At 43.3% G+C, this 23117-nt stretch overlaps 1 protein-coding gene across 1 annotated transcript in view; it reads right to left on the bottom strand.

Annotated features, from left to right (window-relative positions):
* Positions 1 to 23117, bottom strand: part of HYDIN (HYDIN axonemal central pair apparatus protein) — a 429930-nt gene that overhangs the window by 145645 nt on the left and 261168 nt on the right. The window contains exons 37-41 of the mRNA XM_063597736.1: positions 17390 to 17558; positions 14621 to 14800; positions 12309 to 12482; positions 8034 to 8207; positions 5078 to 5292 (exon numbers count right to left, since the gene is read on the bottom strand). Coding sequence (XP_063453806.1) covers positions 5078 to 5292; positions 8034 to 8207; positions 12309 to 12482; positions 14621 to 14800; positions 17390 to 17558 — 912 coding nt within the window. The remainder of the gene's footprint in view (positions 1 to 5077; positions 5293 to 8033; positions 8208 to 12308; positions 12483 to 14620; positions 14801 to 17389; positions 17559 to 23117) is intronic.

Genomic DNA, 23117 nt, shown 5'->3' with positions numbered 1-23117 from the left:
GTTTATATGCTGGATTACATTTATTGATTTGCGTATATTGAACCAGCCTTGCATCCCAGGGATGAAGCCCACTTGATCATGGTGGAAAAGCTTTTTGATGTGCTGCTGGATTCGGTTTGCCAGTATTTTATTAAGGATTTTTGCATCAATGTTCATCAAGGATATTGGTCTAAAATTCTCTTTTTTGGTTGTTTCTCTGCCTGGCTTTGGTATCAGGATGATGCTGGCCTCATAAAATGAGTTAGGGAGGATTCCCTCTTTTTCTATTGATTGGAATAGTTTCAGAAGGAATGGTACCAGTTCCTCCTTATACCTCTGGTAGCATTCTTATACACCAATAACAGACAAACAGAGAGCCAAATCATGAGTGAACTCCCATTCACAATTGCTTCAAAGAGAATAAAATACCTAGGAATCCACCTTACAAGGGACGTGAAGGACCTCTTCAGGGAGAACTACAAACCACTGCTCAATGAAATTAAAGAGGATACAAACAAATGGAAGAACATTCCATGCTCATGGGCAGGAAGAATCAATATAGTGAAAATGACCATACTGCCCAAGGTAATTTATAGATTCAATGCCATCCCCATCAAGCTACCAATGACTTTCTTCACAGAATTGGAAAAAACTACTTTAAAGTTCATATGGAACCAAAAAAGAGCCCGCATCACCAAGTCAATCCGAAGCCAAAAGAACAAAGCTGGAGGCATCATGCTACCTGACTTCAAACTATACTACAAGGCTACAGTAACCAAAACAGCATGGTACTGGTACCAAAACAGAGATATAGATCAATGGAACAGAACAGAGCCCTCAGAAATAACGCCGCATATCTACAACTATCTGATCTTTGACAAACCTGAGAAAAACAAGCAACGGGGAAAGGATTCCCTATTTAATAAATGGTGCTGGGAAAACTGGCTAGCCATATGTAGAAAGCTGAAACTGGATCCCTTCCTTACACCTTATACAAAAATCAATTCAAGATGGATTAAAGACTTCAATGTTAGACCTAAAACCATAAAAACCCTAGAAAAAAACCTAGGCATTACCATTCAGGACATAGGCATGGGCAAGGACTTCATATCTAAAACACCAAAAGCAATGGCAACAAAAGCCAAAATTGACAAATGGGATCTAATTAAACTAAAGAGCTTCTGCACAGCAAAAGAAACTACCATCAGAGTGAACAGGCAATCTACAAAATGGGAGAAAATTTTTGCAACCTACTCATCTGACAAAGGGCTAATATCCAGAATCTACAATGAACTCAAACAAATTTACAAGAAAAAAACAAACAACCCCATCAAAAAGTGGGCGAAGGACATGAACAGACACTTCTCAAAAGAAGACATTTATGCAGCCAAAAAACACATGAAAAAATGCTCACCATCACTGGCCATCAGAGAAATGCAAATCAAAACCACAATGAGATATCATCTCACACCAGTTAGAATGGCAATCATTAAAAAGTCAGGAAACAACAGGTGCTGGAGAGGATGTGGAGAAATAGGAACACTTTTACACTGTTGGTGGGACTGTAAACTAGTTCAACCATTGTGGAAGTCAGTGTGGCGATTCCTCAGGGATCTAGAATTAGACATACCATTTGACCCAGCCATCCCATTACTGGGTATATACCCAAAGGACTATAAATCATGCTGCTATAAAGACACATGGACACGTATGTTTATTGCGGCACTATTCACAATAGCAAAGACTTGGAACCAACCCAAATGTCCAACAATGATAGACTGGATTAAGAAAATGTGGCACATAGACACCATGGAATACTATGCAGCCATAAAAAATGATGAGTTCATAACCTTTGTAGGGACATGGATGAAATTGGAAATCATCATTCTCAGTAAACTATCACAAGAACAAAAAAACAAACACCGCATATTCTCACTCATAGGTGGGAACTGAACAATGAAAACACATGGACACAGGAAGGGGAACATCACACTCTGGGGACTGTTGTGGGGTGGGGGGAGGGGGGAGGGATAGCACTGGGAGATATACCTAATGCTAGATGACGAGTTAGTGGGTGCAGCACACCAGCATGGCACAGGTATACATATGTAACTAACCTGCACATTGTGCACATGTACCCTAAAACTTAAAGTATAATAATAATAAAAACAAAAACAAAAACAAAAAAAACAAAAGATCGGGATTTCTAACTGGTGCTTTCCTGGATAGAGGTGATTTATAAATAAATGAGCTTATGGGCCACATCTTCATTATATAATATACTTACACATTTTTTCCCATTTGCAACATGACTGAAATATCAGTCATTGGAAAACTCATGCTTTATGAGAGCTTCAAGAAGACCAATCGCCATCTCCCTGGGTAAGTGCTTTCACAGGGGGACTCTGTTGTCCAGATCATTTGAGTCTTGTCACACTGGGGCAGTGCAGGCAGCCACATATGGGGTCTATGAGCTCTGATTTCTACTGTGATCTTTAGGTTACCTTACTGAAAGGAGTTTGGAGTCAGAATTGGGATGTTCTACTGCCTTTGAAGAATTCTAAAAAGCTTTATTTCCCTGTTCAGATGGACAGAACAAAACCAAAGGAAATGAGTCTTGATAACACCCTATATGGTAACAGAGAAACAAGTTTTAGTTCATCCATAAACGTTTGGGTAAAGAACACTATACTGGATCCTGGAAAAGAGGGTGAAAAGGATAGTGCTCCATAAGAAAATGAATCAATGGTTTCTGTTTTCACGGTGTCAGAAGAACGTAAGACTGAAGTGACAATCAGATATCACCTGGCACAAATTCAGCCCTGTGGGCTGTTCCATCCAACCTGCAGGTCTCCTCTCCCTTGAAGACCTTTGCCTCTGCTCCATCCTCTTACCTGATCTAACTTGAGGGCCTCCTCTCCTACAAGAACCTACATCGTTAATTTTATTTTTTTATGTACTTTTTTTGAGACAGAGTCTTACTCTGTTGCCTAGGCTGGAGTGCAGTGGTGCCATCTTGGCTCACTGCAACCTCCACCTTCTGGGTTCAAGTGATTCTCGTGCTTCAGCCTCTTGAGAAGCTGGGATTACAGGTGTGCACCACTAAGCCCAGCTAATTTTTTTATTTTTTATTTTTAGTAGAGACGGGGTTTCATCACGTTGGCCAGGCTGGCCTTGAACTCCTGGCCTAAAGTGATCCACCCACCTCAGCCTCCCGAAGTGCTGGGATTACAGGTGTGAGCCACTGCACCCGGCCTAACGACCTACATCTTTATTCCACCCACCTGCTCTATCCAATACACAGGTCTCATTTCCCATGAAGACCTACAACTCTTCTCCATCCATCTGCTCTTCCCAGTGGATGGGCCTCCTCTCCTACCAGTACTTTCACTTCTGCTCCATCCACCTCCCCCACTGTCCCTATAGCACTCTCAGGCTATAACGAGATCCACCCTTAACCCTTCCTGTTTCTCCCATTCTATGTTCTCTTCTTAATTCCTTCTCTACTGAGGCTGGGCTTCCCATACTGATGGCACCCTCAGCTCTCTTGCCCCTCGTTATAAGAGCACACCCCCTCTCCTCAATGATGACATTCTTCTCTCTCCACTCCTGAATGGGAGCTGCCAGGTCCACTTAGAGAAATCTTGCCAGGTGTGGTGGTTCATGCCTGTAATCCTAGTGCTTTGGGAGGCAGAGGCAGAGCCAGGAGGATTGCTTGAGGCCAAGAGTTCAAGACCAGCCTGGGCAACACAGCGAGATCCCATCCCTACAAAAATTTAAAAAATTAGCCAGGCATGGTGGGACATACCTGTAGTCTCAGCTACTTGGGAGGCTGGGGTGGAAGGATTGCTTGAGCCCAGGAGTTCAAGGCCGCAGTGAACAAAGACTGTGCCACTGTACTCCAGCCTGGGTGACACAGTGAGACCCTGACTCTAGGGAAAAGAGACAGAGAGAGAGAGAGAGAGAGAGAGAGAGAAACTTCACAACTATGAAGTTATAGTTTCCAGTCTTGGTTGGGCCATGATCATTCCCAACTATTTATTCCTTGTCCATCACCAATTTCTGCTTCTATACACCATAGTGGAAGCAGTGCTCTGCCACTCCCCTCAAGCATGCTCTGCAGCCCCAGCCTCCTTGTTGCTTCCTTCAAAAGACCATGCCTCCTACATGCATTACAGCACCATTCAACAAGGCCTTCTCCAACCTCCATTCTCCACTTGGCTTCTCCCACCCTTAGCTGTGTCTGTTTTTTACCTTTACTGACCCCAAAGGAAGCCGGTTCTCTTCTCCTTTAATTGTGCTGAATTCTGCCCTTCCTACTACCTCCCAAGATCTCATTCCCTCTTGAGTGGATCGCCACATGACACTTCTCCAGGGGCTCCATTCTTTACAGACCTGCTTCTACTTCTTTTCTGGGAATGGACTCTCCTGACCCTGGCTTTGCCCCTCTACTACTCTCTCATTTTTTCCCCTTCACTTTCAAACATCATAAAAGCCTACACTCACTTGATTTCACTTCTCCACCTACAACTCACTACTCACTGCACCCACTGTCTCTGGCTTCAGCAGCACCGGCCAGTCGGCTGAGACTGCTAAGTTCCTTGGCGCATTGCTCAAATGCTGCAACTTCTTTCTGACGTTCCAGGACTCCCACTGCAGCCCTCCCACAACTTAGATTAATGGTTTCATCTTTAACTTCCTTTAGAATTTAGGTTGAGCCATAGGAAATTGCTGTTATGGAGTTCTAAAAGGATTGAATTTTGGCAATTTTCTGTGGCTCAGCCTAATTCCCTTTTCACACTTCTTTTGTAACTAATTTCACTTTATTGCAAATGTTTGCAAATGTGGTTATCTCCTTCATCAGACTCTTAGTGCAGGGATTCTGCTTTCTTTATTTGCACTTTGCCAGTGCCTACAGCATAAAAGATGCTTGCTGAGCACCAGCTGGGTGAATGCCCCTTTCAGAAGGAGGGGCGCAGGGACAGCGCTCAGGCTGGCCTGGTAAGAACACTGCAGGGATGAAGAGCACTGATCTGGCTGCAGGATGCTGGGGAGGAGGAAGATCCCAGCCCTCCTGCGGTAGAGCCCTGATTTGTACCTGTGGTGTTTCAGACTGGTGTGAGTGATGCTGCTTCTGTGACCCGGAGCCATGGCTGTCTGCCTTGCTTTTGGTGATCACCACGCTCCCACGAACACTCTTTCCAGGTTTAATTTCCGGGGCCACCAGAGTCATCTCGGAGGCTAACTTGCCCAAGGTGTCAGTGCTCAGTCGTCCTTGCCCTATGACGTTTTGACCCACAGCTGCCTCCTGGGCTATAAGGAGAGGGTGAATTTTTATTAAAAGTCACCTTAGAATCACAAAAAATGACAGTGGGGATGGCACTCTGAAGTCCGTTCTGTCCAATAGACATATAATGTGAACCACATATGTATGTAATTTAAACATTTCTAGTTGCCACATTAAAAAGGTAAAAATTAATTTTAGTGACATATTTTAACCCAATATATACAAAATGTGATCATTTTAACATGTAATGTATAAAAATTGCTACTGTGTTATTTCCAAGTCTTTTCTTTATATCACATCTTCAGGGTTCCCATGGGTGCTGTACATTCACCGCACACCTCTGTTTGGACCAGCTGGGTTCACGTGCTCAGCAGCCCCCAGGGCCAGTGGCTACTGTATGGCACAGGCAGGTTCGGGTTCACTGCCACCACTTCATTCCAGCCTACCAACTCCACAGTGACAACAGATGCAGGAGAGATGTGAGGGCCTAACCCCTCCATTGCAAAGGCTCTATCCAAAGACCCCAGGGACCTCCCAACTGGGAAATTCAGCCACCTTCTACTCAGGGCTCATTCTATTTGGGCTTCCGGCAGTCTCTAATTCTGTTCATTTCTTGATTCAATGAATCCTTTATGAATCTTTATTATGTGTCAACTATGCCAGGCATTCTTCCAGGTGCTGGGACTACAGTGGGGAAAATTAACACAAGCCCCTGCCTCCAGAGCTTACATGGGGTCGGGGCAGACAATAAAGGAGGTAGATCAGTATTAGGTTAGCTAGACAAGTGGGCTGTGAGATTAGGCCAGCAGGAAGGCTCCCTGTCCAGCAGGGCTCTGAGGGACGTGAAACTCCTCCTCGCTTCTCCCTTTCCTAAGGCTCTGGGGCCCTTTCCTTGACTTCCCTGACAGTCCCTGTGACCCTGGCTCTGCTGTCTCTGCTTCCCGGCTTCCCCATGACCCCTCCTGAAATGTAGGTGTTCCCCATGGTCCTAACCTGCCTCATCCAGCAAACATTCCTCCTGGCTCATTCTGGGCTTTTCTGGCTGCTTCATCTACCCTAGTGGTTTCATGGAGAAAGACTCTCCCAGCTGTGTCTCTAACTTGATGTTATTTTCTCAGACCAGGAACTCAAATTCACCCTTAGGCACAGGACATAAACATGGCTCCACAGATCACTATGAAATGTAGACTATTTCACAGAAAAGGAAATAAAAAATTTAAGAGAACCAGCATTAGGGCAAAGCCAGAGGTTCTCACTAAAGAGCTATTTCTCTTATCTTCCCAGCAAAGAATCTTCCATTTCCCTAAGTGTCCCACGCAGAGGTATTGAGGGGAGAGGACAACCCTGAAAGTCCCAGCCAGTTTTATCAACTAGCAGGCTGGAAGCCTTCTTGGGATGACGTCATGCCATGGGCACTGACATAGGAATACTTCCCCTCTAAGCAGGCGCTCTGCTTGGTGTTTAGTATATTTTCCCATCAAGCAGCTGCTCGCCTGCCTTGAAGGTCCTCAAATAACCTGATGGAGCCAGAATTCTCAACTTTTTGTAGGAAGGTCACACCAGACCTCCCCACTATGGGATTCCAAAACTCAATTCAGGCTAGGCACAGTGGCTCAATCTTGTAATCCCAGCACTTTGGGAGGATTGCTTGAGGCCAGGAGTTTGAGACCAGCCTGGACAACATAGCGAGACCCTAAAAATTAGCCAGGCATGGTGGTGCATGTCTGTAATCCCAGCTACTCTGGAGGCGAATGTGGGAGGATCGCTTGAGCCCAGGAAGCTGCAGTGAGCTATGATGGTGCCACTGTACTCCAGCTTGGGTGACAGAGAGATACCTTGTCTCAAAAAAAAAAAAAAAAAGAAAGAAAGAAAGAAAGAAAACAACCCCCCTCCCCCAAACCCAACCCAATTTATTTTCTTCTCCAGCAAACTTTTTCTTCCTCCTGTGTTCCCTATCTAGGTACATGACATCACTCTCTCCTGGTTTCTGTGGCTAGGAAGCTGGGCGTGGCCATCTTGAATCCCTCTTACTCCTTCAATTCTCCACCATGCAGGTGGCTGTCGGGTTGGCCGGCCCAGGCCCATTTGTCTGCAGCTTCACTATCGCTTCCTTTACATGATAGTCAAGGGCTACCTTCTTATTGTGATTTTCTGATCATTTCTCCATACTGTGAAACTGTCCCAATAGCTCTTTTCCTTGAACATAAAACTCAAATTCCTAATCTTGGCATTCAAGGTCAACAATGATTGGCCTCAACCTGCCTTCCCACCCCTAATTTATGACCAGTTTCCCTGCTTTTTTGGTCTTGAATGTCCTTGTCCCCATCTTTGCCTACTAATATTCTCTTGCTTCTTCAAACCCATTTCCTTGAAAACTTCCCAAATCACCCTTGTTGGAACCCATTCATCCCAAAGTCGCTCTTTCAAAGAAGCTGGTATTTCTGTTGCAAAATTATTTTCCTCTGCTCTGAGTGATGGCATGTCTGCTTCCCCCACCAGGTGTCAGACTTCCAAAGGTGTGGGCTGTGTCTTATTCATTGTCCTGGTCCCCACAGTGGCAAGAGCACGCTGGCATTGGGCAGGGCAGGAGACCCAGGAATGCTTCGTGAAGAGAATTCTCCTCTGGGCTATGAAGTTGGCAGCATGCTGTAGGGCAGACTTCAACCAGGCTGTGGGAGGAGAGCTCAGTGGGGCACAGAGAAGATGGGTGTTGCCAGTGGGGGTGTTGGTGACTTGACCACAAAAACCCAAGAGAATGGGCTCTTACCAGCCTCCTCTCCTTCCTTCATGGACTGCTCTATGGCAGCCCTGATGCAGAGCTCACGGGCCCGGATCCCTGGGATGTTGTTGCTGTTGGCCACAGCTTCCAGCACAATGGAGTCGATGCTCAGGCAGGCTGCGTTGTAGTACTTGGCCACGCTAACGGCGTTGGCTGACTTTCCTATTAAAAAGACCAGGGGGTTGAATTTCATGGTGCTCATTTGCTCAGTGTCCCAGAGAGAAAAGGGCTCAAGAGCAGAGGTCCCTGCAAAGTGATCTCTCTGAGTGCTCTGCCTCCTTCCCATGTGGCTGGAGGTGTTAGCAGCAAAGAGAAGGAAGACCTCAGCCTGGAGTCAGGGCTGTGGGTCTGATTCTAACCCTGCCACTGATGCGTGCGTGCTGTGGCAATCTGCATCCTCGCTGGGTTTTCCCTCAGTTTAAAAAACAGATTCTTTTTTTCTTTTTTTTTGAGATGGAGTCTCACTCTGTCACCCAGGCTGGAGTGCAGTGGTGAGATCTCAGCTCACTGTAACCTCCGCCTCCTGGTTTCAAGTGATTCTCCTGCCTCAGCCTCCCAAGTAGCTGGGATTACAGGCACCCACCACTATATCTGGTTAATTTTTTGTATTTTTAGTAGAGATGGGATTTCACCATGTTGGCCAGGCTGGTCTCGAACTCCTAACCTCAAATGATCCACCTGCCTTGGCCTCCCAAAGTGCTGGGATTACAGGTGTCAGCCACTGCACAGGGTCTGTTTAAGAAACAGGTTCTATCAGATGATCTTTAAAATACTTTGTAGTTCCTCCTGTCTCTGATTCTAATAGGAAAACTTTTTTATTTTAAAGAATAACTTGTGTTGATTTCTTTTCTCATTTCAAGGTACTTTCATTACAAAAAAAAAAAGCAGACAATTCAGATATAACAGACAAGAGAAAAGAAAAAAAAATCCATCATCCACTCATTCAGGGATAGTACAGTTAGCCTATGGTCGCTAAGTACACATGTAACTGTTATTTCTTATTTAAAAAAACAGGTTATGTGGTAGGCTGAATAATGGCTCCTCCAAAGATTTCCACCTGCAAATATGTTACCTTTTAGGGTAAAAGAGACTTTGCAGATGTGATTAATTTACAGATCTTGATATGGGGGGTTAGCCTGGATTATCCAACCGGGTGCAATCGGTCCCCATGAGAGGAGAGCAGGAGGGTTGGAGTCAGAGCATGTCAATCAACCATGGAAGTAGCAGGAGAGACTGGGAGATGCTATGCTGATGGCTGGGAAGGAGGAGGAAGGAGCCAGGAACCAAGGGTTGCAGGCAACATTTCTAGAAGCTAGAAGAGACAAGGAAACAGATTGTCCCCCAGATCCTCCAAGAAGGAACACAGCCATGCTCACCCATTTTAGACTTCTGTCCTCCAGACCTATGAGAGTATAAATTTGCATTATGTGAAGCCATGAAGTCTGTGGTCACTTGTTATAGTAGCAACGGGACACTAATACTAACTACACACCGTGAGTATGGCACCCTTTCTCATGTAAAATGATATATCATGAACAACTTTCCATTAATTCAATACACTTGTATGACACTGTTTTTATTTTGGTAAAATATACATAACAGTTGTCACTTAAATCATTTATAAGTATATGGTTTAGTGGTTCTAAGTACATTCACACTGCTGTGCCCCCATCACCACCATCCACCTACAGAATGTTGTCATCTTCCCGAACTGAAACTCTGTACCCATTAAACTATAACTCCCCAGTACCCACCACCCTCCCAGCCCCTTGGAAACCATCATTCTGTTTCTCTTTCTAGCTCTATGAATTTGACCAGTCTGGGTACCTCATCTAAGCGGAGTCATACAGTGTTTGTCCTTTTGTGACTGTCCTATTTCACCTTGCATAAGGTCCTCAAGGTTCTTCCGTGTTGTAGCATGTGTCAGAATTTCCTTCCTATTTTTTTTTTTTTTTTGAGATGGAGTCTTGCCCTGTAGCCCAGGCTGGAGTGCAATGGCACGATCTTGGCTCACTGCAACCTCCGCCTCCCGGGTTCAAATGATTCTCCTGCCTCAGCCTCCTAAGTAGCTGGGATTACAGGCGCCTGCTACCATGCCCGGCTAATTTTTGTATTTTTAGTAGAGACAGGGTTTCACCATGTTGGCCAGGCTGGTCTTGAACTCCTGACTTCATGATCTACCCACCTCAGCCTCCCAAAACGCTGGGATTACAGGCGTGAGCCACCACACCCTGTCCATTTCCTTCCTTGTCAAGGCTGAATAGCATTGCGTCATACCATATTTTGTTTTTTCCATTCAGCCACTGATGGCCATTTGGATTGTTTCCACCTTTTGGCTATTGTGATTAATGCTGCTATGAACATGGGTGTACAAGACACTGTTTTTAATGGCAATAAAATTCACCATATAAATGTACTGTGGCCTGATCAACCAGTCCCCCATATTGAATGTTGTAATTGCTCCCGAGTTTCGATTACAGCATACAGTGCTGCAGTGAACATTCAAGCAGTTCATCTTGTCCACATCATTAATTATTTTTCCTAAGAAAATTTTAGAAGTAACATTGTCAGGTCAGAGTCTGCACATATATTTCTTTCTCTTTTTAAATAATTTAATGTCTTGGATTTTTTTCTCTAATATTTTAATATTTTTAAATTACGGAAAGAATACAATTCAAACAATTCAGAGATGTATACGTTCCAAATGAGGTGTCTTCCCTCTCCTTCTTAATCCCCTCTCTGAGGTCAGCAATTTAACAGTTTGGGGATAATCCTTAAGTATATGGATTATAAACAAAAGAGTCTCTTACTGCCTTCAAAAGTTGTATGTTCTAACTTCACCATAAACAAAAGGGGAAAAATAACTTATATTGATCAGTCTGATTTTGACATAGGCTGTTAAGCTGTTCTTCATGAAGATTCTGTGAAAGCTGTAAGGTTCCATAAAAATGTCATGCTTGTTATTACTGTAGTTCACACTCTAATAGGCTTTTCACCTGCAGATGAGAAGTGACTGAGCCTCCACTAGAACAGGGCTGGTGGCTCTTTCCAGGTCAGTGCCTTTTTGGTGTTAACTCTCCAGCTGTCTGCAGTTTCTATGGATCCATCAACCATCCTTCCGACATTCCTTTTAGTGCAACACTAAAATGGCCTGAGCCTCTGCAGGTGTGTTTGTGTAGGGGGTCTTCAAAACATTTCCAGTTACGTTCTTACTTGCCTTGTTTGATTTCTGCCTGTTGCCCACACATCTGGCCTTCTACTTTTTAGGTCCTGGTTTACAACTTCTCAAGGAAAGGTTCTTCAAAGGAAGGGGTAATGAATTGTGACATTTTTAGATTCCTGGACCTCTCAGTGATTAGAACATCAAAAATGCTCCATAAATGTTGTCTGTATGAATGAATGATAGTAATTGGGTCAGAACAAGATTTCATGGCCCTTCGTCAAGTAAGCTGAAGCTAAGAGAGGTGGCAGGGCATCCTCCCAATATCCCTCTGCTCTGCCGCTTTCTAACTGGGTGACCTTGGGCAGATGTCCTTGAATTTCTCTGAACCTTAGCTTCCCAAAAGGTAGGGGAAGTCAAATTCTCTTTTCTGAGTGGTTACGAAGTTTAAATAGACAAATGGATGGGAAGGAGCTCTGTGAACTGCAAATTACTATACAAATAAGATTTTTTTTTTTCCCAATGTAGGTGATTCTGCTCCTTTGGGTTTATGGTGAAGTTAGCACATGTAATTTTGGAGGTAATAAAGGATTCTTGTTAAAAAATCCTTTCTTTATCAAGGGCTCACCCCTTGACTGGTTTATGGTTAGGAAAATATTCCTTGAGAATATTTAGCATGTGATGGAAGTTTCTCTTCAATGAGGATTCACACTGCAGGTATGGTTATAATTGTGAATGCCAATAGTCATCATAGTAATAATAATGATAACATCAACAGCTTTTCGTTTGAGTATTTACTATGTGCCAAGTATTGAGATAAACATTTTATATAAATGTTCTCATTAAATTCTCATGACTACCCTATAAAATAGATAGCATTAATACCACTTTACGGACAGGGAAACTGAGCACAGACAATTTAGTTAATTTTCCCAAAGGCACACAGCTATTAATGTATATTCACTACCCTATGCAGTTCCTCAAATAAAGTCATTAGTATTTGCCATGACCACACAGCTGATGTTGCCACTCTGGAAGCCGCAGAGTTTACAGAGAAGACATGGCACTGCTGGTCTTAACCTCCCCTCAGAATTGTTGCCTACCTGACAAGGGTGTCCCGTGAATGATAATGGCGATGCCTTTCCGGTTCTTGGCCAGGCGGCCTTCTGCAGAAATGTCAATGCCCAGGTGGCGAGCGATTGCTTTGCTCACTGGGTTGTTTTCCACCTCTCCAACTTCCTCCATGGAGTGGCTGTCAATGCTCTGAAGCTTGTCAGCTACAAATTTAAAATATATGTGTGTGCACACATGGCATGCATGCTACACAGCCGGAATTTACATGGGTACTGACGGAAATGGGAATGGATATTTCTTTTTAAATGCTGTTTTTTTTAAATGGCAAATATTGCAGCAGTCCCCACTTGTAGTGTACAAGAAGGCCCTTTTGGGCTAATAATTTGTTTATAGCTACTAAAATAAAAAAACGGATTTTTTGACCCCACTTTCATTTTGGGGAATCTCTCTTGCTGAAAAGTAGAAAGGACATTTGTGTGGAGAGGAGGATGGCTTACAGTGCAAAATATTAGAAACCAGTGAAATCTGCAGCATTAAGGGAAATGGCTGAATAAATGATGGTAAATTCATATTATAGAACCAATACACAGCAGCTATTAAAATGATGACCTCGGTATCACAGACTAGTCAACTATAGCCCACAGGCCAAATCTGTCCTGCTGCTTGTTTTCGTAAATCAAGTTGTATTGGAACATAGCCACGTCCTTTGATTACATATTGTCTTTGTCATCACAGCCACCCTCCAAAGGCAGGGTTGAGTAGTTTCGGCAGAGACTGTATAGCCTTCAAAGCCCCAAATATTTACTATCTGGCCTTTTATGGGAAAAGTTTGCCAAACCTTGATTTATCAAATGCATTGGCCTAGAGGAACGTCTAGAAAAAAGCAAGCTGCAGGATCATATGTGTATTAATTGTAGGGTAGTGGGCAGCCAGATACATATAGTCATCCCAAATACATTCAGTGTTTTAATAACAAAACTAGGATGACACTCTGAATTTTGCTCTGTAACTTGCTTTTCACATAATATATCTTGGACATCTTTCCATTTACTTAAATACAGGTCTAGCTCATTCTGTTTTTCTTTTTTTTCTTGAGATGGCATCTCGCTCTGTTGCCAGGCTAGAGTGCAATGGCACAATCTTGGCTCACTGCAACCTCTGCCTCCTGGGTTCAAGTGATTCTCCTGCCTCAGCCTCCCAAGTAGCTGGGACTACAGGCATGTGCCACCATGCCCGGCTAATTTTTTGTATTTTTAGTACAGACAGGGTTTCATCGTGTTAGCCAGGATGGCCTCGAACTCCTGACCTCATGATCCGCCTGCCTTGGCCTCCCAAAGTGCTGGAATTACAGGCGTGAGCCACCTTGCCCGGCCTAGCTCATTCTTTTTAAATAGCTGCTAAATAACTCCCACTGTATGGCTTTGTCACAATTTCACTAGTTCCCTACTGGTGGGCATTTAGATGGTTTTCATGTTTTTTCATCCTAAGCATTGTGGTATGCTTTCTTCTCCGTGGGATGTCCAGGGTCAGCCCTGGAGGAGCCCAGGCATGGGGAGCAGAGTCAGGGTGTATGGGGTGGGGAGGGCTGCTCGGAGAGACCAGGAACCACTTGGGGGCCCATCAACATAGCCAGGGTGGATTAAATATGAGGCATGGAGCCAGAAATTTCTGTCTTTAATCTCAGTTTTGCCATTACATGTTCCTGACTTCATTTACTCACCTGGTTGATGAGGGCTATGAATGATGACTTAGCTCCCTAAAGATCTCCTGAGCCTCACCCATGATTCCTATTCTGGGGGTGGGCACAGGACAAGGTTGCTTATGCCTTATCATGGTTTATAATGACCAGCAAATGGCCCCCATGAACCCAGTTTCACTGAATCTAATTTTCTGAATATGGTTCCAACATCTTGTAAAACTTGGGGAAAATAAATGCCAGAAAATGGGGCCATAATGCTGGGAGGTCAAGAGAAGAGCTCTCTAATGGCCCAACTCGGGGGACACTGGGGAGAATGTCCCCCATCCCCATAATGTTTCTCTAAATACCTCCCAGTCTGCCGGAATCTTAGCAGGAAAGATTCAGGCCTTCATTTAGTCTAGTTGAAACACAAATTACTGTGCCAAGAATGTATTATATGCTAAGCTCATCAGCCAACTCTCAAGCTTGTATCCTACTGTGAGTGGCAGATCAGAGCTTCTCCGGAGGGCAGCTGTGGTGGGCAGGGCAGGATGGGCTAGGAGCCATACTAGGAGGCTTGGAGAAAGTGACAAGGTACTGAATATTGTCTTCCTATTTCTGCTTGGAGAGAACTAGTATCAAAACATTAAAATGCTCGGTTACTTTGGAAAATGATTTTTTCCAGGCTTTCCTCATCCTCCTCTTCCTCTAGGTAGGTTTTGGACTCGACCAACAGGGCGTGCCATTCTTCCAGGTTGGATGTGACAGAGACCCCTCGGCTCAGCGATGTCCTCTTCGTGCTATTGGAGGTTCCCTGATCTGATGAGGTTATATCTTCCTCTTCTGCCAGGTAGCAAAGGATGAAAACACCAGGGGAAGAGTTGGGAGGGGGACAAGGGAGATGGAGGCAGAAAAGGAAAAAAAAAGATGAAGAAGAGATTCACCATACGGGCTCCCATCACCCTGGACCATTCAACCCAAATAAACAAGAACTGCAGTCAGTCGGCTATTCCTCAGTCTCTCTGTGCACAGTGTTTCTACATTTTAACATTTGTTTAGCAACTAAAATTATACATTTGCTTAGAAAATGTGGAAAACTCAGAAGAGCCAAAAATGATGGAATTCAGCTACAAAAAGAGTTGGAGATAGACAAAGAAATGGTGACAGAGAAATTGTACCAAATTTTATCATACCAGCACAGGAGAGCTGCAACCTCTCAGATTTTTAATTTTTAATTGTTTGAAACTAAGCTTGGGGTTATATTGTACATACTGATGTGTAGCCTGCTTTCCCTTTTAATTTATCATGACCATTTCCTGTGTCATTGTTAGGGACAGCTATCCTTTCGTTGGCCCAACACCCTCCTCATTGATTGCCCATTGTTCTATAGCATTTCAGGGGTGCAATGGGCTGTGACTGTATGAGGTGATCCCCCTCTACTACAGGGCAAGACATTCCCTTTGTCACACAAGGTAGAAATTGAGCCTGAGGGGTTGCAGCTCTCTCATGAATGGTGGTCCTGTGACTTGGGGCTGTGGGCCTTCCCTGGAAGGAAGGGAAGCAGAGAAGGATGATCTATAGCGTGAGAGCAGAGCGAGTAGACAAAGCTCATCAGAGAGGCACTGGTGAGAAGCAGGGAGTGTGCCTTTCTGGGTTCCCTCTGCACCCACTGATCCTGGCTTAGATCACCTTCCATTGGGCCAGATGGGTAAGGGAGCCCGCAATCATGGTGTGTGAGGACAAGGGGAGCACCAAGGCCTTCTCTGCCTTTGGGAGGTCCTTTGTACATTGCAGCCCTTGCCGCCCTGCCTTGGGCTGCTGGGCAGTCTCTCTGATGGTGTGTCTCTCCTCACACTCTCTTCATGACTGTGAGCTCTCAAAGGTAGGGATTCGTTGCGTTTTCTGATTTTTTTTCCCCCGGCACTTTTTTCACTAATTTTTTTTTCCCACCACTTTAGCTCAGTGCTTGCAACACAGTGGGTCCTTGTGATGGGCTTAATGGTGTCCTTTCCCAATTCATATGTGGAAGTCCTAACACCCGAGTATCTCAGAATGTGACTGCATTTGGAGATAGGACCTTTGAAAAGGTAATTAAGGTAAGATGAGGTCACATGGGTGGGTGCCAATCCAGTAGGACTGGTGTCCTTATGAGGAGAGGAGATTAGGACACAGACACACACAGAAGGAAGACCAGGTGAAGACACAGGGAGAAGACAGCCAACTGCAAGATGGGATTCAGAAGAAAGCAACCCTGCTGCCACTCAGCCTTGGACTTCTAGCCTTCAGATTTGGGAGAAAAGAAACTTCTGTTGGTTAGGCCACCCAGTGTGTGGTATTTGCAATGGCAGCCCTAGCAAACTCAAGGAACGTGACTAGGAGACGGGGTGGGTGGCAGCTGTCTTCTCTCATCTTCTCCTTTTAAGCCAAACTAGTGGTCTCTGATTAGCTTCTATTTCCTGGACAATGAGACAGGTCCAAGGGCAGGAAAAATAACTTCATTCAATCCATTAATGCATTCACTCACATAGCACCCATTTATTGGGCACTATTGGGTCTACTGCTGTTCCATGCACTAGTTTTACACATGGGGAATATTTGATCAATGCCTTTACGGGGACTTCTTGGCTAGTGGTGGAGGCAGTGTGAAGAAAATAATTACTTGTATGACTGTTACACAGATGAAAGCAAGTAAAAACAAGGTGGGTACATTTCTAGGATGAGGTTACAGAGAAGCAGGAAAGAGAAGATGCATCCTCATAAGTGACACAGTCCCACAAGTCAGCGAGGAACCTTTATGGCCAAGCACACAAGAGCCCCTGGGCAGATGATGGGATAACTCAGGGGTGGTGGGCCAGAAAGGGCACAATTCTGAGAGCACAGGACAGCTCTGCGATTGGAGTTTGGCCTGAGGACTATGGAGGGGCTCGTCTTCTGCTTGTGTGAATGCCCACCCCCTGCTTTTAGGACACCAGTTTCTACCTTGTGTGACACATTACTTTGCCTTACCTAGGTCTACCCATAGGAAGCAGTGGTTACCATCATGGACTCTGGAGTCAGAGAGCCCTGGGCTGGAATCCTGATTCTGCCACTTAAAACTGTGGACGTGGCCTCTCTGCGCTTCAGTTTCTCATCTGTACGTCCAAAGCCCTCAACATGGCATCCAGCAAGTGTTCTTCCATCTGTATTAGCTGTTTTTAGGTCATACTACCCCAATTGGGCCCTAGTGACAGCAGAATGTGTTCCAGCCTCTGCATCCATAAAATGGGGATAACGCGACCCATTTTGTAAGGGTTAGAAATAAAATACACAAGGCAGGCAGCACCTGCCTGGCACCTGGCAGGTACTCAGAAACAGGTGGGTCCCAGGGCAGGGGTAATTCAGAGGGGCAAAGGCAATGGTTAGCACGAGGTGTTCTCCACGTTGAGTTCTCACCATTCTCCTGTGCCAGATTCTCCAGATATTTTGCCCTCATCTGCTCCTCTTTTGACTTCTTTATCTCTTTGAAGTACTCGTACAGTTCTGGGGGCAGCTTCTCCCCAGGGTTGCGGGGAGGCAGCAGCAGGGTGTTGTAGGAATCATAGCCCTTCAGCTTCCGCAAGATCTGCTCGAGGGGAGAAAGGGAATCCTGTTGGTCTCACTAGAAATCTCCCTGCAGCTCTAAGTGGGTCTGCTCACTGATTTTATAAAACTCCTGCTCCTGCCTGAGGCTGAGACTTGTACAAATACTTTCTGGATTTCAAAGAGTGGGGCCCTTTGGAGAGGTGTCAGAAGTAGGGCTGAGCTCTAAGCCTGTGGGGATACACGATCTTTATTTTGCTCCATTTCAGCCTGGGCATTTCACCTGTGGAAATATGTTTTCTTCTTGTTTTAAAACTAATATACACTCTTTTCCTTTTTTCCCCATGACAAAATTTCAGAACTCCATTATCTACCTTGAGTGACAATTCATTCTTAAACAATATTGTGGTTAGCAATTTTACATTAAGCAAGGGTGTGGTCTCATAAACAGAGGATCCAGGGGAAAAAAAGGAGGTAAAATAGTATTAAGTACGTGTATGTGTGCACATGTGTGTGAATGTGTATTAGGGCTGCCAGATAAAATACAAGATGCCTAGTTAAATTTGAGTTTCAGATAAACAATGAATAACTTTTTAGTATAAATATGTCCAGTGTAATATTTGAGACATACTAAAAAATATTTGTTATTTATCTGAAATTCAAATTTAACTAGACAGCCTGTATTTTTTTCTCCTAAATCTGGCAATCCTAGTGTGTATGTGTATTTATAAGACACAGCAAAATTAAGTTTTAAAAAGCATTTACTTCTTCTACAACCTGATTTATTGGTATCAAAAATCTGTTTTGTTAGGTAACCCTTCTTCAGGATCCCCATTTTTAGTTATTTGAACACCACTGCTAATAAGCTCCATGTAAATATTTGAACACCACTGCTAATAAGCTCCATGTAAAATAAGATCCATGTAAATTTTAGAATTTATATGGAAGGGCAAAATTAAAGCATTAATGAAAAGGAATAAAAGAAGGGTATTGCCCTACCAGATGACAAGCCTTATCAGGAAGCTGTAGTAATAGACAGAGTGGCAATGATGCTGGGAAAGACACATTGACCACTGAAATAGAAGAGAAAGCTCAGAATTGACCCATTTATTTATGGAACTGTGATAAAGCATAGAGATGGCATAGAGAATCCGTGGGCAAAGGAGGCAATATGCCAAAGACTGGCTGATACAGGGCACAAAGGCCTGGCAAACAAGCAGCAACTGGGGCAACTCCAAAGGGCCAACCCAGCCCCAGAGCTTCCTGTGCGATTAGCTGAAGTCTCCATTGCCATCTCATCACAGTTCATCCCCCTCCGCCCAACTCTGCTGTCCTATTCTTCACAGATGTTCCTGAGAGTGCCCCCAAGAAACCTCCCACATGCAAATCTCAAGTCTTAGATTGTGCTTTCCACAGAGCCTGACTCTTGATAGAAGGTGCTGTGCCAACAGAAGCCACTAAGGATCTCATAAATTCCTAATGAAAAGACTCTCCCCAAAGGGGCAGATTCCCATTCTGAGAAAAACTTCTGGGAGCAGACTGCAAACTAAGCAGGGTATCAACACTGGAAGTAAAGAAGACAGAAGATTCAAAGGCTGAGTGGGGGAGGGTCCAGAGGAAGCAGAACCCCCACTCAGCTAAGCCACCTTCAAATTTCTGACCCACAGAAAGCACGAGATGACAAATGTTTATTGTTTTAAGTTGGTAAGTTTGGGGCTAATTTGTTATGCAGCAAAAGATAACAAATACAGCGTTGGGCTTCATGGACAGGAATACCTTATGAGGAAACAATGGAGCAACATATTTAAAATAGTCAAGTGAAGAAAATGTAAGCCAAGAATATTGTATCTGATCTTCAAAAGTCACAGATAAATGGTTACGAATGTTTGAATACTCAGAGAATATCATTCCCATGATCCCTGCCTGAGAAATCCACCAGAGAATGAACTGTAGACAACCCAGAAGTGACTGGAGAAGCTCCACTGTAAGGATTGGTGTTGGGAATTCAATATGTCTTAGTGTAAAACTAAGACTCCATGATGGAAATTAAGTCCTGATACCTTAATACTATAAGCTCTGACAATATAGATAAAATACAAGTAGGAAATATGGGGGAAGGGTACATGAGATGACTACTCAGCTGGTATTAACTGGAAATAAAATCATTTTAAATTAGAGGATGGAAAGGGGAGAAGGAAAAAGAGATTACTAGCTAATTTTAATATTGCTCACAAGAGGGAATTAAGAGGCCGTTTCAAAGAGCAGGGCACTAAGGTTATTAGACAAAGGTGTAGCTCAAGGTAGGGCAGCAGGGTGGGAGCATGAGATGTGGATTTGGGGGAGCTGCTGGAACACAGCACAGAGGCCTCACCATGCTTATGGATAATAGGACTCAGTAGCCTTACTGTTAGTAGGAATATTGATATTACTATTTTGAAGCTATTTTATTAATTTACTTATTTTATTTTGAGACAGCGTCTCACTCTGTCACCCAGGCTGGAGTGCAGTGGTATGATCTTGGTTTACTGCAGCCTCGACCTCCCAGGCTCAACTGAACTCCCACCTCAGCCCCTCGAGTAGCTGGAACTATAAGCATGTGTCACCATGTCCAGCTAAATTATTTTGTTGTTTTTTTTTTTTTTTGAGACAGAGTCTCGCTCTGTCGCCCAGGCTGGAGTGCAGTGGCGCGATCACAGCTCACTGCAACCTCCGCCTCCTGGGTTCATGCCATTCCCCCGCCTCAGCCTCCTGAGTAGCTGGGACTACAGGTGCCTTCCACCACACCTGGCTAATTTTTTTTTTTTTTGTATTTTTTAGTAGACACGGGGTTTCACCGTGTTAGCCAGGATGGTCTCAATCTCCTGACCTTGTGATCCACCCGCCTTGGCCTCCCAAAGAATTTTGTAGAGATAGGGTTTGGCTATGTTGCCCAGGCTGGGCTCAAACTCAATCCTCAAGTAATCCTCCTGCCTTGGCCTCCCAAAATGCTAGGATTATAGGTGTGTAAACTGTGCCTGGCTAAATGTATATTTTATAAGATAAATTGATAAGTAAGTTTATATCCATGATTTTCAAGAGAAAGCAGAAACAAATGTATCATTGAAGAATTTAGATAAAATCCTATAATCTTAAATTGGAATTTGAAACATCATTATGTGTTATGATTTTTTTCCCCTCTTAAAAATCACATTTCCTAATTCTATTTACTAAAAAGACCTAGAAAGTCACAATCCAGTGGTCCAGACTGTGATCTCTAAATGCTATTTCATACTAAAAGGAACAAGGGCTCCTTGGAGAAATGATTGACTCCAGGTCTGGGCAGGAAATGAACCCGTCGAGTCTGGGACATCTTAGGAGTGTCCTCCCTGCCAGTGGGTAACAAGACTTCACCTCCCCCCAAATCTGTCAGTAAAGCCCATGTAGGGAGCCTGGACTTCCACGTCCATCTGGTGGTACAGAAATGCCCCTCCTCCCCTCTGCTGGGGTGGTGTCAGCTGAGGTCTAGTGGGAGTCAGAACTTTTGTCATTACCCAGTGGTCCTGGGTAGTACGGCTACCCCTCTATTTTTCCATGCAGAGTCAGTGGAATCCGTGTGGAGAGTAGTAACAAGGCACTCCTGCCCCTCCCAGCCAGGAAGGTATCAATGGAGGCCTTGCGGAGAGCCAGAAATACCACTCCTGCCCAGCAGTAATGAAGAGCTCCTCCTACTGTTTGTCAAAGAAGGCCAAGGAGGGAACCTAGACTATTACCTGCATCTGGCAGTAAGAAGGCAGTGCCCCCTTCTCCTTGCCCAAGTCATTTCAGAAAAGGCCAGTTAAAACAAAATTTAAATAAGGTCCAGAGTCTCATAACATAATACCAAAAACGCCCAGGTTTTAACTAAAAATCCTTCATCATAGTAACAACCAGGAAAACTTCAGCTTGAATGACAAAAGAAAATGAATAGATATCAACTTCAAGGTAATAGTGATATTAGTTATCTTTCAAAGATTCTAAAGCAGCCATCATTGTAATGCTTTAGTGAACAATTATGAACATACTTGAAGTAAATAAAAAAAAGAAAGTCTTAGCAAAGAAACACAAGATATAAAAAAGAACCAAATGAAAATTTTAGAACGTAAAAATATAGTTACCAAAATAAAAACTCAATATGTGGGCAGAATGAAATGGATGGAGAAGAAAATCAGCGAACTTGAAGATAAAATAATAGAAATTACTTACTCTGGATAACAGAGAAAATAGACTTAAAAAAAAGAAAAGAGCCTCAAAGAACTGTAAAACTGTAACAAAACAAAATATGAGTGTCATTTGAGCCCTGGAAGGAGAGTAGAAAGCGCATGAGGCTGAAAAAGGTACTTGAATAATGCCTGAAAATTTTCCAAGTTGGAAAGAAGATAAAGATCAACAGATTCAAGAAACTCAGCAAATCCCAAAATCAATAAACCAAAGAAATTTATGCCAAGACACATTATAGTCAAACTTCTGTAAACTAAGACACAGAAAAATTCCTGAAAGCAGTGAGAGAGAGAAGAAATCTTCCCTACAGAGGAAAAAAAATAATTCAAATGACATTGGATTTCTCATTAGACCATGGAGGCCAGAAGAAAGTGGCATATATTTCAAGGGATGAAAGAACTGTCCGCTCAGAATTCTATATCCAGTGAGCAAATCCTTCAAAGATGAGAGGGGAAGTCAAGGCATTCTCAGATGAAGGAAAACTAAGAAATTTCTATCAGCAGGCATACCCTAACAACAGAGCTAAAGGTAGCTCTCTAAACAGAAAGTTAATAATAAAAGAAGAAATCTTGGCGTATCAGAAAGGAAGAAAGAACAGAAAGAGTAAAAAGAGAGACAAATATAATACATTTTCTCTTTCCTCTGGGGTCTTCAAATGTATGTTTGACAGTTGAAACAATAATTATAGTGCTAGCTAATATAAGAAAAATATTTAAGACAGTTATATTAAAAATTGGAAGGCTGAAGGGAGTTAAATGGAGGAAAGTTTTCTAAATTACACTAGAACTGCTAAAATGTCAATACCAGTGATTGACATTTAATCATTGACAGTCAATGATTATAATGTTATGTATAGATAATGTAATACCTACAGCAATAACTAAAGGAGCTATACAAAGAGATACACCCAAAAAACACTCTGGGTAAATAAAAATGGAATTTTAAATAATGTTGAAGCAACTGATAGGAAAGTAGGAAAAAGTAAACAAAAAATTCCTGAAAGCAAAAAATTCCAAAAAACAATAAAACATGCAATGGCAGACTTAAGTCCTGAAATAGCAATAACTACACTAAATGTAAACTAAATATATCAACTAAAGTCTAAATATATCAACTAAAGTTAGAGACTGACAGCATATTTTTAAAAATGACCCAATTACATGCTGTCTACAAATAACTCAACTTCAAATACAATGATATTGACAAGTTGCTATATACGGTTCTTTACTGTTGGAATTTTAACCATGAACATGCATTAGCTTTTCAATTAGTTGCTTAAAATGTATAGGATTTTACTCAGGTCAAGGGAAGTAGGTCAGAAAAGGCTATAGGGAAGTAATCACTAAATTGACAAGGAAGAATTCAA

The sequence above is a fragment of the Pan paniscus genome, chromosome 18, assembly GCF_029289425.2.
Source record: "Pan paniscus chromosome 18, NHGRI_mPanPan1-v2.0_pri, whole genome shotgun sequence".
Taxonomy (NCBI): domain Eukaryota; kingdom Metazoa; phylum Chordata; class Mammalia; order Primates; family Hominidae; genus Pan; species Pan paniscus.
This window is presented reverse-complemented; position numbering and strand designations above follow the sequence as displayed.